Raw genomic sequence first — 12,139 nt, 5'->3', positions numbered from 1 at the left:
AAATCAGTTAGGTGTTGGTTTGGGTAGTAATGGTGAGGAGATCCTGTTTAAGCCTTTATCTAGAATGACTGAATTCTGGCTTCTACCTAAAGTCACCTCAAGACCAAGGTCAGAATCTGACTGTGGGGGAACAAGCATTCATTGATGATGTTTTTTGATAGTAGCTATCTCTCAGAAGTTAAAACTCAAGAACATTTTCAGTTCCATAAGCTCCTTTAGACAATCTGGATTTCACAAAGACCTTTCAAGTTGCAGTTGGCCATAAGACTGATATTTCAGTGAATTTCATCTTACAGCTAGTTCCTATTATTAATTTCCACTTCATCAGGGTTGGGGGAACCCAAATCTCAGGGAATAATGTATAGTTGCCGTCAGTGGGGTCGCACAGAGTCGGACACTACTGAAGCGACTTAGCAGCAACAGCAGCGGCATGCAGGTAACATCCTAGAAGTTCACCAGTAAGGCAGTTAGTATGTTTTCAGAAGTTTCTTTAACAAATGATATTCATTGAAAATGATAGTTACCATTTGGACAGTTCTGGAGGCTGCAGCTAACCTGGTTTGAAGGTAGCTTCTTTTCTTAATAATATCTTGTTGTGTTTGTCATTTGCCAAGGTTCTGTGACTCTCCCACCAGTGACTTGGAAATGCGCAATGGTCGGGGTAGAGGCAAACGCATGCGTCCCAACAGTAACACGCCTGTCAATGAGACAGCCACAGCCTCTGACAGCAAAGGGACCAGCAGCAGCAGCAAAACCCGAGCGGGAGCCAATAGCAAAGGCCGTCGGGGCAGCCAGAATTCTTCAGAACATCGCCCACCTGCCAGTAGCACCTCCGAGGATGTCAAGGCCAGCCCTTCCTCAGCTAATAAGCGGAAAAACAAACCCCTTTCAGACATGGAGCTGAATTCTAGCTCAGAGGACTCCAAAGGGAGCAAACGTGTCCGTACGAATTCCATGGGCTCAGCCACTGGCCCCCTCCCTGGGACCAAGGTGGAACCCACTGTTCTAGACAGAAATTGTCCTTCCCCAGTCCTGATTGATTGTCCCCACCCAAACTGCAACAAAAAGTACAAGCACATCAATGGACTTAAGTACCACCAAGCTCATGCCCACACAGATGACGACAGCAAGCCAGAAGCAGACGGAGACAGTGAGTACGGAGAGGAGCCCACCCTCCATGCAGATCTCGGGAGCTGCAATGGCGCATCTGTCTCACAGAAGGGTTCCCTATCCCCTGCCCGCTCAGCTACCCCCAAAGTTCGGCTCGTGGAGCCCCATAGCCCTTCTCCTTCAAGCAAATTCAGCACAAAAGGCCTCTGTAAGAAAAAGTTGAGTGGGGAAGGGGACACAGATCTCGGGGCCTTATCCAATGATGGCTCTGATGATGGACCCTCAGTAATGGATGAAACAAGCAATGATGCTTTTGATTCTTTGGAAAGGAAGTGTATGGAAAAGGAAAAATGTAAAAAGCCCTCTAGTTTGAAACCTGAAAAGATTCCTTCCAAAAGTTTAAAGTCAGCCCGGCCCATCGCCCCTGCCATTCCCCCACAGCAAATTTATACCTTCCAGACAGCCACCTTCACGGCAGCAAGCCCAGGCTCCTCCTCAGGCTTGACCACCACTGTGGTCCAGGCCATGCCCAACAGCCCCCAACTGAAGCCCATTCAGCCCAAGCCCACTGTGATGGGAGAACCTTTCACAGTCAACCCTGCCTTGACTCCAGCCAAGGACAAGAAAAAGAAAGAGAAAAAAAAGAAGGAATCTTCAAAGGAACTTGAAAGTCCTCTGACCCCTGGGAAGATATGTCGAGCAGAAGAAGGCAAAAGCCCATTCCGGGAATCATCGGGAGATGGGATGAAGATGGAGGGCCTCCTGAATGGCTCCTCAGACCCCCACCAGAGCCGACTGGCCAGCATCAAGGCAGAAGCTGACAAGATCTACAGCTTCACAGACAATGCTCCCAGCCCTTCAATTGGAGGCGGTAGCCGCCTAGATAGCACTACCCCTACCCAGCCCATGACCCCGTTACACGTAGTGACCCAGAACGGAGCTGAAGCCAGCTCAGTCAAAACCAACAGCCCTGCATACTCTGACATTTCCGATGCCGGGGAGGATGGAGAGGGCAAAGTGGACAGCGCCAAATCCAAGGACCCTGAGCAGCTGGTCAAGGAGGGGGCCAAGAAAACCCTTTTCCCCCCTCAGCCACAAAGCAGAGACTCGCCATATTACCAAGGCTTTGAAAGTTACTACTCTCCAAGCTACGCACAGTCCAGCCCAGGGGCTCTGAACCCCAGCAGCCAGGCAGGAGTGGAGAGCCAGGCTCTGAAGACAAAAAAGGATGAGGAGCCTGAGAGCACAGAGGGAAAAGTGAAGAACGATGTCTGCGAGGAAAAGAAGCCGGAGCTGAGCAGTTCCAGCCAGCAGCCCTCCGTCATCCAGCAGCGCCCCAACATGTACATGCAGTCCCTGTACTACAACCAGTATGCCTATGTGCCCCCCTACGGCTACAGCGACCAGAGCTACCACACCCACCTCCTGAGCACCAACTCTGCTTACCGACAGCAGTACGAAGAGCAGCAGAAACGGCAGAGCCTGGAGCAGCAGCAGCGAGGACTGGACAAGAAGGCCGAGATGGGCCTGAAGGAGCGGGAGGCGGCCCTCAAGGAAGACTGGAAGCAAAAGCCGTCAATTCCACCAACTCTCACTAAGGCCCCCAGCCTCACGGACCTAGTGAAGTCAGGACCCGGCAAGGCGAAGGAGCCAGGGGCGGATCCTGCCAAGTCAGTCATTATTCCCAAGTTAGATGACTCTTCCAAACTCCCCAGCCAGGCCCCAGAAGGACTTAAAGTAAAGCTGAGTGAGGCCAGCCACCTAGGCAAGGAGGCTTCTGAGGCCAAGACAGGTGCCGACTGTGGCCGACAGGCAGAGGTGGATCCAATACTCTGGTACCGACAGGTAACTGTTCTGGAAGGAAATGGAAATACTGTTGGATAGTCTTTCTCTCTTCCTCATAAATCAGGGCCGTCCTTATGTAGGGAATCAACACAGTATAGATAGCAGGAGAAGTCTATCATGTTAGGGATTCTTTACCTTCGTAAATCATTCTAATGTTTTTTTAAAAGCACTTTTTACACCAGTGAAAGAGGTTTTTCCCATTTAACAAGAGAGGCCCAGGTGAGTTAGCTTGATTTGTCTGGAGGTACTCAAGCCTTCACCAGCAGAGCGAGAACTGGAGCCAGGTATCCAGTGATGCCTAATCATGTCTCGTCCACTGTGTGGTTCCCACAGAAGGGGGAAAGGTGGTCTCTCCAGTTTTTAAAGTAGGCGGAAGCACACTACTCAGACTGAATTACTCTCTAAAAGATTTTGTAGGCAGAGTTAGAACTAAGAGCTTGGTCTTACTTGTTTCTCTCTTCATGAGGCTTAGGAAGGCCCCCTTTGGTGCTGCAGTGAGCCTGCCCTCCCCGAGCGGAGGGGCCCCTACAGCTTTCTGCCCCCAGACTTGCTCTGAAGAAGGGAAGCCACCTAAATATCCTTGGAGCAGGAACAGCTTCTTCCAGTCACTTCCCTCAAATGCTTGTTTTCTCATAGAGAAGACCCACCAGTGGATTTTTCCCTCTCTTTCCCCACATTTTATATCCTTTTGTTGGGGGGAGGGGACAGGCATTTAAGCAGGAGGGACCATAGTTGATTTTGAACGAAGGTCAGTAGAGGCCAAGGTCCCGCAGTGCCCCAGGTGTCTGGTATTGTCTGCTTTGCTCTGGTGTTTCTACTGGGACCTTGGGCTTGAAATCTCTCTCTGTCTTACCTGTACAACACTCACGTCATTCTGTGATTGTTGCAGGAAGCAGAGCCCCGGATGTGGACGTATGTCTATCCTGCCAAGTACTCGGACATCAAGCCAGAGGATGAGCGGTGGAAAGAGGAGCGGGACCGCAAACTGAAGGAGGAAAGGAGTCGGAGTAAGGACTCTGTTCCCAAGGAGGATGGGAAGGAAAGCACAAGTAGTGACTGCAAGCTGCCCACGTCAGAGGAATCCCGCCTCGGGGGCAAGGAGCCCCGGCCCAGTGCCCACGTGCCTGTGTCCTCCCCTCTCACCCAGCACCAGCCCTACATCCCCTACATGCACGGCTACTCCTACAGCCAGTCCTACGACCCCAGCCACCCCAGCTACCGTGGCATGCCCACCGTGATGATGCAGAACTACCCAGGTACGGCACCGCAGCCCACCTGCTGCTCTGGTCACTGGGAAGGGAAACAAAGCAGATTTCAAATCCAGCTTTCTTGCTCAGCTTTCTTGCTAAGGCTACTGAGGCTCAGGTAGATGGTAACTCTGATGTGAATGTGGTATTGTGGACACTCTAACCCTGAGCTCCTTGAGTGACCCCTACTTGCATTCTGTAGGACCACTGCTTCCTCCCTTGCACCAGGTGGAGGGTTGACTCTGCAGTCAGTTTTTGTGGATAACTGAAGGCGAAACCCCATCTACCAGAGGCATCTTCCCTCAGCTGGGATTTTCCAAGCACATACTTTAAGGACTTAACCACTGGCAGTCCAGCTGTTAAGGCTCCGCTTCCACTGCAGGGGGCGAGGGGTCTATCTTGGTCAGGGAACTAAGATGCCTTGGCGTATGGCCAAAAGAAGACCACATACTCTATATTTTGCAGTGTGCTAGACACTGGGGGGAAAATAAAAGAAGTAGAGGAGACTACTCCAGTCCCCTCAAGGAGCTCACAACTTAACTGCAGCAGGAGAGACACGTGGAACAAAGTAAAAATTCACATCAGGAGAATGCATGTATTCATTTGCAAGACCATGGTTAGCATAAAGTCATCAGGCAGTCAGGGAGGGGAGGTCCAGTGAGGGAAAGGTTCGGTTTGGGAAAAATAAGCTCTTATACTGCCATGGAGTATACGAGGAGGGGAGGGCAACACAGAGTAGGAGTTTGAGTGGTTTTGAACTAGTCAGAAGGAAATCCTTCCTTTACTCACTGATCTCTGTTGGCTGAAGAGCCCTTCTTTCACTTTCTGGAGCTCCCACCTCACTGTAGAAAAGCAGCTCAAACAGTCTTGATATTGACATTTTAAGGCAGATTCTAAGTAGAACATGTGAGGTTTTCAAACAGAAATAGGAAATTGTCTCTTCCTGCAGTATTCCTTTCTCCTGTTACCCCAGTCCTTCTGTATAAAAACCGTAGTTCCATTTGATGAGTACTTGCTCTAGGCCAGGCACTGGACTATGTGATTCATGTACATTGTCTCATTTAATCCTCTCTGTCACCCTGTGAAATCAGTATTAGTATCTTCATTTTGATGGTCAAGAAGTTGAACCTCAGAAGGTTAATTTGAGCTAATGAACTTGTTCATTTGTTCAGAGGTACCCAACTGGTAAGTCTCAGAGGTCAGATTTGAGCCCGAGGACATGACTTCAAATCCAATGACCTTTCTGATCCTATGACTTGTAGCACCTCTTGGAGATGAATCTGAGACTCGGGCTCTAAGGAAGGTGATTCCCCAGAAACTGAGGGCCATGTTCCTAATATCCCTTAGCTGTTTGCCTCCGGAGCTCAGTAAAGGAAGGACACACGAGTCTCAGCCTAAAGACACTGTGGTGGAACACCCCTCAGCCTGAGCTTCACCAGGCTCACTGATGCAGAATCTCTCCTTCTCGCCCATCTCTCTGACTGCTTTGTTTCTCTCTCCCAGGTTCCTACCTGCCTTCCAGCTATTCTTTCTCCCCATATGGCAGCAAGGTCTCGGGGGGTGAAGATGCTGACAAGGCCCGAGCCAGCCCCAGCGTCAGTTGTAAATCCAGCTCAGAGTCCAAAGCCCTGGACATCTTGCAGCAGCATGCCAGTCACTACAAGAGCAAGTCTCCCACGGTGAGGGACGCGCAGAGACACTGGCCACTGTCAGGGACCAGGGAGGGTAGAGCCAGGGTCTGGGAGAAGGTGGGCTGGCTCGAGTCCCAGAAGCAGTGTGCTGTGGCCGACCTGACCTGAGCTCCCCCGGGCACCTCCTTGATTCTTGGGTGTCCTGCATCTCTAAGGAGTCAAAGTGTGGGCTCGGGGCATCTTGCTTTCACGTGTGTGCCTCACAGTAGAGCTTTTGTGTCTGCTTTCCTTTCCAGATAAGTGATAAAACTTCTCAGGAGAGAGATCGGGGAGGCTGTGGGGTGGTTGGGGGTGGCGGCAGCTGTAGCAGCGTCGGGGGAGCAGGCGGGGGTGAAAGGAGTGTTGACCGGCCCCGCACCTCCCCTTCTCAGCGCCTGATGTCCACGCACCACCATCACCACCACTTGGGGTACTCACTGCTCCCAGCACAGTACAACTTACCCTATGCAGCAGGTAAGCCTCGCCTCCCCACTGCCGTCCAGTAGCGCTGCCAGAGCAGGGGGCCCTGGCAAGAAGCCCCTCCTCCTCCTCTTACCCTTCAGCCTCCAATCTGTCCAGAATCCTAGCCTCCTGCAGACAATCAGTATAATCATAACATTTACTTCCTCCCTTGGAGCTCAGGGATTCTCAAACTCCTCCAGAAAATTGACTTTGATATTCAGAAGAATAAGGAGCAGGTGTTCCCACAGCCAAAGAGTAACAAGCAACTGAAAAACAGAGCCTAACTGTCTATCCCCAGCTGTTAGATCTGGCCAAGTATCAGAGTTTCTTCTGTCAGCACCCCAAAACTCAGTGGAGCTAGGCATTGAAGAAACTCCTCCCAGCACCCGCCCAGCTGGCAGAGAGAGCAAGTGCTGCACTAACTTGTCCTCCTCCTCACTCAGGGCTTTCTTCTACAGCCATTGTTGCCAGCCAGCAAGGCTCGACTCCTTCACTCTACCCACCCCCCCGGAGGTGAGAATGGTGAGTAACTGTTTAACTCAGAGACACAACACAGAGAGAGCAGGGATAGTTGATACCTGGATCACAGAATCCCTGTGGAGCCTCAGTGAAAGCCATCTCTGGGCTGCGGTCTGGAAATGGAGCAGCCCAGGCCAAGCCTCTTGTTGAAGTTTCCCCGGGAGCCTCTGAGAGGGGCTGTGGCCACGCGCCTGCCCTGGGGACCAGGACCGGCCTCCCCTGCAGCTCATTTTCTTGGAGCGCCACCTTGTGGTGGTTTTACCAGCCGGTTGAGCACCCGGTTCTCTGTCCCTGTTTCCCTTGCAGAATACCAAGTGCCCGGATAAAGTCAGCTTCACGGGCGGACTGGCTTACCCAAGGAGGTGCTGGAGGTGCCGTTTAGACATCAGTTAAATGGTGTTGCTCATCCTGTTTGCCGTTCCCACCGTGACTGAAGGCAGACCCTTGGCTATCTCGCCTCCACCAGACCCCCGGACTCCCCGACGCTCCGTCTTCCTCAGGAGCTGGAGAGCTGGTACTTAGCAAAAATATTTATTCTCTTGGCCATGGCCGTGACTGTCGTGGCCTCTGTGGAGATGAAGGCACGGGGAGCAACCAGGGGAACATGGCCTCAGCCCAGAGAAGCCACCGCTCTGTTCCCCAAGCCCCGGTCAGCCGCCGGAGCAGCACCAACCCCCAGGGAGGGCCCCCAGCACTGGGCAAGGTCTGAAGACAGCACAGCAGCCATACCCCTCACCATCATTACCACCATCACCAGACCCTGCATCTCCCCAGTGGTTTGGGCCCTGGGAACTGGCAGCACGTGGAGGAATTAGAATCTCAGGAAAGAAATTGGGGGCTGTTTTCTCTGCAGTTGTGAAAACAAGGTCTTCAAACGTGAAGACTTCTCCCCTCTCACATGAGCACATGTAAATGCTCAGAGCCCAGCCTGGAAAGGGAGACCAAGGCATCTGCCCACTGTGGCAGAGGGCTGGGGTCCCGAGGCCAAGCACCGGGCTCCCCGGGGATTCCAGGCGAGAGCTGGAGCATGAACGGAGTCTGTGAACGAGACGCTGCATCCCACCAAGTCCTGCTGCTGCTTAGCCTCCCCCCTTGCCCTTTCCTCATCTTCCTCCCGACCCCTTGGTGCCTTTCCCAGGGGCATCTCATCTCTCTTCTTCTTTTCCACTGCTTGGCTTTTAAGACTCAGGCAAGTAAAATCGTATTCCCCCAGCATGGGGAGCTTTGGAGTCTGCCGGGAGGCAGGCCCTGGGAGGCCTAGCCCTCTGAGAGATGTCCTGTCCAAGCAGCCATCCAAGTGTCGGCCTCATCAAGGGGTCCAATTCTGTCCAGCCCAGTTTCTCTGAACACAACCACATGACTTCCTATAGCTCAGCCTGTAGCCCCATACGTGCCAATATGAGCCGTGTTTCTTTGTAACACACGTTTTTGTTTTAGGGAACACTGCACCTTGGAGGGCGTCTGTCTGTTCCTTAGACCCTAGGACAACACATGCAAGCCATTACTTCTCAGAGCCACCGGGTGTAGTCAGTGGAGCTGTGCTCTGAGGCAGAGGCAGTTCTCTGCTCTCCTTAGAAGTACAGTCCAGTCCAGGCGTTATGCTGTTTGTCCTGGGAAAGTGACAGTGATCTGGTAGCTTTACTACAGTCGCTTCTTCCCCAAGGTGTGGGGAGCTTTAGCTCTTGTGTTTGAGATATCATCCCTTTGTCCTCCTCTCCTGTCTTTCCTTGACCCTCTGGACTGAGAGATGAAGACTTACAGACACCAACCTGGGTTAGAGACGAGTCTTTGTGACCAGAGTGCCAAAAACGACCATTGAAGAGCAGGGGCTTGGCTCTGACAGTGTGGGGCATGGAGACGGAAGACAGTTAGCACAGCACCCAGCAGAGGCTGCTTCCCGAGATCCCTGGAGCCCTGTTCTAGAGAGGCTCAGGGTCTTTTGCCCAAGAGAGGCCCCTCTGATCTATAGACCTTTCCTCTAGGTTCCCATGTCCTTGTTTTTGTTCAGGTTGGGTTCTGAGCCCTCTCCCGAACCCCGCTGACCTAGCCCTCTTCGCGGGCCCTTGAGCAGCCTCCCTGTCCCCTTCAGTCCTTCTGCCCCTCACTGTCCTTTTGGGCCGTGCTCTGAGCAGTGACTTCCCTTTTACCCGTGGAAGTCGTCGGTGTGGACACCTTCACCCCACCTCACCTGAGTCGTCCCCACCCAAAAGATGGCTCTAAATTTCAGCCTGCTCATGCCCTCCCGGCTCCTGTTGGGTGGAGTCCTGGGCCCATCTCTGTTCCTGTTTGTTTTTAAATATTGTGTGTTTTGTATCTGTGGCGCTGTCTTACAGCGTGCTCTGTACATATTGTGAAGAAACCGTTTGGAGTAATTTCCTTTTCCGTTGGGCAGCCATAGCCCGGGATTCCTGCCCGTTCCACTTTGTTCTGTTACAGAGAAGAGGAACTTCTGTATTAGCAGGGCAGCCTTGGGTTCTGCAGAAGGGAACAGCTTTTTTTTTCCTCTCCCCCTTAAAAAACATTTGGCTTTTTGATCCTTACATCCTGAAAAGCAGGAGCTGAGCTGCCCAGAAGAGCAGGTGAGAGCATCGATGGCAGAATAGCGCTGCCTTTTCCTGATCCTCCTGGTCCCTGATCCTTGCCAGGCCTGTCGTCCCTCCCTGAAGTGTGACATGAAGCAGCAGCAGTGACGGGTGAAACAGAGCCTTGAGGAGCACTGAGTGAAGGGCTTGCTGTCCCCCTCTAGCCTCTCCCCCTGGGGAGGAGGACCACAGGCGGGGAACCCGTGGCACTGGCAACCCAGTCATAGGCATGAGACTCTCAAGGATCCCCACCCCACTTCACCCCAGCAAGGGCTGGACGAGTTTGCTGCTAAGGGCTGAGGTCACCAGACCAAGCCTCTGTCTGAGCTATCCCTGGCCCAGTTCTCTTGACAGACACGGCTCATCCGAGCCCCACAGAGAAGCTGGAGGGAGGCAGCCTCGTGCCCAAGTAGGACAGCCAAGGCTTGGAGACCTGCTCTTTAGAACTCAAATCTGCTTCCTCATTTAAGTTGTGCCAGTTCCCTTCATTCCCTTTCCTTGCCTGTACATGTATGTATACATGTATATTTCCTTCTCTTACCTCACCCCCTCCACACATCTCAAGGTCAACGGACCACATGCAGAAGGCTTAAGAGGGCACCCATGAAATGAAATGATGCCTCTTGAATCTCTTCTCTCCAGGCTCCAAGGTGGGGGTGGGAGGCTTGGTCTTGGGAGCGGGAGGAAAAGGCCACAGAAGGGCTAGTGTCATTGTATACGGGCCACTCGTTATCCCACACACCTTATCCCCATCTCAAGTGTCTACTCCGATGCCCCCAGGATTCAACTGGGCAGCTAGCTGGCCCCCTAATTCTGGGCCTTCGTTATTTGTTTATTATTAGGACATCCCAGGAAGCTTTCTGCTGATCCTCTGCCATGGGCCCCTCCTGGGACTGAGCCCCTCCCAGGCCCCGTCCCCAGCCCCTCCTGCCCCAGCCCACCCGCTTGCCTTGGTGCTCAGCCCCCCATTGGGAGCAGGTTGGGGCGAGCTGGAGGCCCGGGCTGGAGGGGCAGTGTTGCTGTTCATAGCTTTTGTTCCATTGGCGTTGCTCTGTTGGATTTAATTTCAGTCTTCCTGATTCTTCCCTTCTGTAAAGTGTACATTACCAAGTTCCTTGTTTTTTTATATATATATATAAATATATATATATACAAACTGTACTCTTTTTGCCTTTGTACATTCAGGCAAGAAGAGAAAATAAATCTTTTTAAGAGACAATCACAAATCTGTGAGGGCTGCTGGTTATTTCTCCCGGAGTCTGCTGCTGAGCTGCCTCTCCCCTCCTCACTATCCCACCCTCCCTCAGCTCCCTGACCTTGCGGTCCTGCTCCATATGCATCCTCAGCTCCACCTTCCCTGGCTGATGGCATGCTGTTGAGTCCAGTGTCCAGACTACATGCCCTGCAGCCCTTCCCTGGCCTGGCCGCAGGCTTTCCCAGGAGCTTTATCCTGGGCCCTGGCCTCTCCTGTCGCCCTGTGCCAGCCACCCCGCCCCCATTGATCCCATTCACCAAAGTGGCTTTGGACACTCACCAGTGAGTGGCTTTCACACTCACTGTGAAACACTATGCAGCTGGGAGCTCTCTAAGTTTGCACTACTTAAACCTGCCTGGGAGTTAGACGATTTTTAGGAATGAGTGGGAAACTGAACACTCCCCTAGATGCTAGTCACCAGAGTTGGTCTGACTAGAGCCCAGAGCGTCATGCTTGGCCGGTGGACTCCTTTGGCTAACCGCATCAGAACAAGGGCTACGGGCTTATGGGTCAAGAGCATTTGATCAGAATTTCAAAGGGCGGTATGTTCAGAAAGGCAGCCCAACCAAACCATTGTTCCACCTCTTGAACTTTCTCCCTTCCCTCTAATTTCCTCCTCCCCTTTTTTCCCTTTCTCTCTCCTTCCTTTTCTTAATTGGCTTTGGAACTGAAGTATATTTTTAAATTATTTGTTGTATTTATTGAATAAAGTTTTTAATGTCCCTGTTCTTAAATTTAGACTTAGTTTGCCTTTCACATATCTCCCCTTCCAACTCCACCCTCCCACTCCCAAGATATTTCACCTTCTAAGTTGTTTTAATTGGAGTGCAGAATTTGGATACCATATTTCTGTCCTGCCAGTGGTCTCATCTAGCAAACGTTTTATTATTTTTGAAAGATAAATAAACCTGAGCTGAGTGCCCAGGTTTCCAATTCAGCCTAACTCTGGTTGTGTTAAAGAGGATCTACCAGCAGATGGCAGCAAAGTCCCAGGTGTGTTTCCTGTCCACTCTGCTAGCTTTGCAAACAGAAAACTCTTTTTCCTGGTTCTTTATCTCTGTCTTGTAGATTCCTCGGGTTTCAATTTAGGATTCAATCTGAATCCTAAACTGCCTCCATTAACTTGGCCGTTGTCAGCCATCACATAGATTCGCACTGTAAATATCTCACTTGTAATGACTTTACAAATGACTTGTAAAGTCAATTTTTCAGATTCTGCTCAGTGGAAGACATTTTCAAAGTCCTTCACATTTCAGTTGAATTCATCTCTAGGCCAAGACTTTTTCTGGCTGCACTGCACAGCATGTGGGATCAGATCCCTGACCACAGATCGAACCCATGCTCCTTGGCAGTGGGAGTGCAGATTCCTAACCACTGAACAACCAGGGAAATCCCTAGGCCCAGACTTTCTCTACTAATACCACGTGGGATGGAGGTGTTGAACTCACT

At 51.7% G+C, this 12,139-nt stretch overlaps 1 protein-coding gene across 5 annotated transcripts in view; it reads left to right on the top strand.

Moving 5' to 3' along the window:
- Nucleotides 1–11,424, top strand: part of ZNF609 (zinc finger protein 609) — a 197,311-nt gene extending 185,887 nt beyond the window's left edge. For 2 of the 5 annotated variants that reach the window (XM_042252330.2, XM_027971748.3), the window contains 6 exons: nucleotides 615–2,955; nucleotides 3,845–4,211; nucleotides 5,706–5,881; nucleotides 6,130–6,346; nucleotides 6,778–6,856; nucleotides 7,160–11,424. In XM_042252330.2, the coding sequence (XP_042108264.1) occupies nucleotides 615–2,955; nucleotides 3,845–4,211; nucleotides 5,706–5,881; nucleotides 6,130–6,346; nucleotides 6,778–6,851 (3,175 nt within the window). In that variant the 3' untranslated portion in view covers nucleotides 6,852–6,856; nucleotides 7,160–11,424. The remainder of the gene's footprint in view (nucleotides 1–614; nucleotides 2,956–3,844; nucleotides 4,212–5,705; nucleotides 5,882–6,129; nucleotides 6,347–6,777; nucleotides 6,857–7,159) is intronic. The other 3 variants (XM_042252329.2, XM_027971750.3, XM_027971749.3) reach the window with 3 other exon arrangements.
- The last annotated feature ends 715 nt before the right edge of the window (nucleotides 11,425–12,139 follow it).

The sequence above is a fragment of the Ovis aries genome, chromosome 7, assembly GCF_016772045.2.
Source record: "Ovis aries strain OAR_USU_Benz2616 breed Rambouillet chromosome 7, ARS-UI_Ramb_v3.0, whole genome shotgun sequence".
In the NCBI taxonomy this organism is placed as follows: Eukaryota; Metazoa; Chordata; class Mammalia; order Artiodactyla; family Bovidae; genus Ovis; species Ovis aries.
This window is presented reverse-complemented; position numbering and strand designations above follow the sequence as displayed.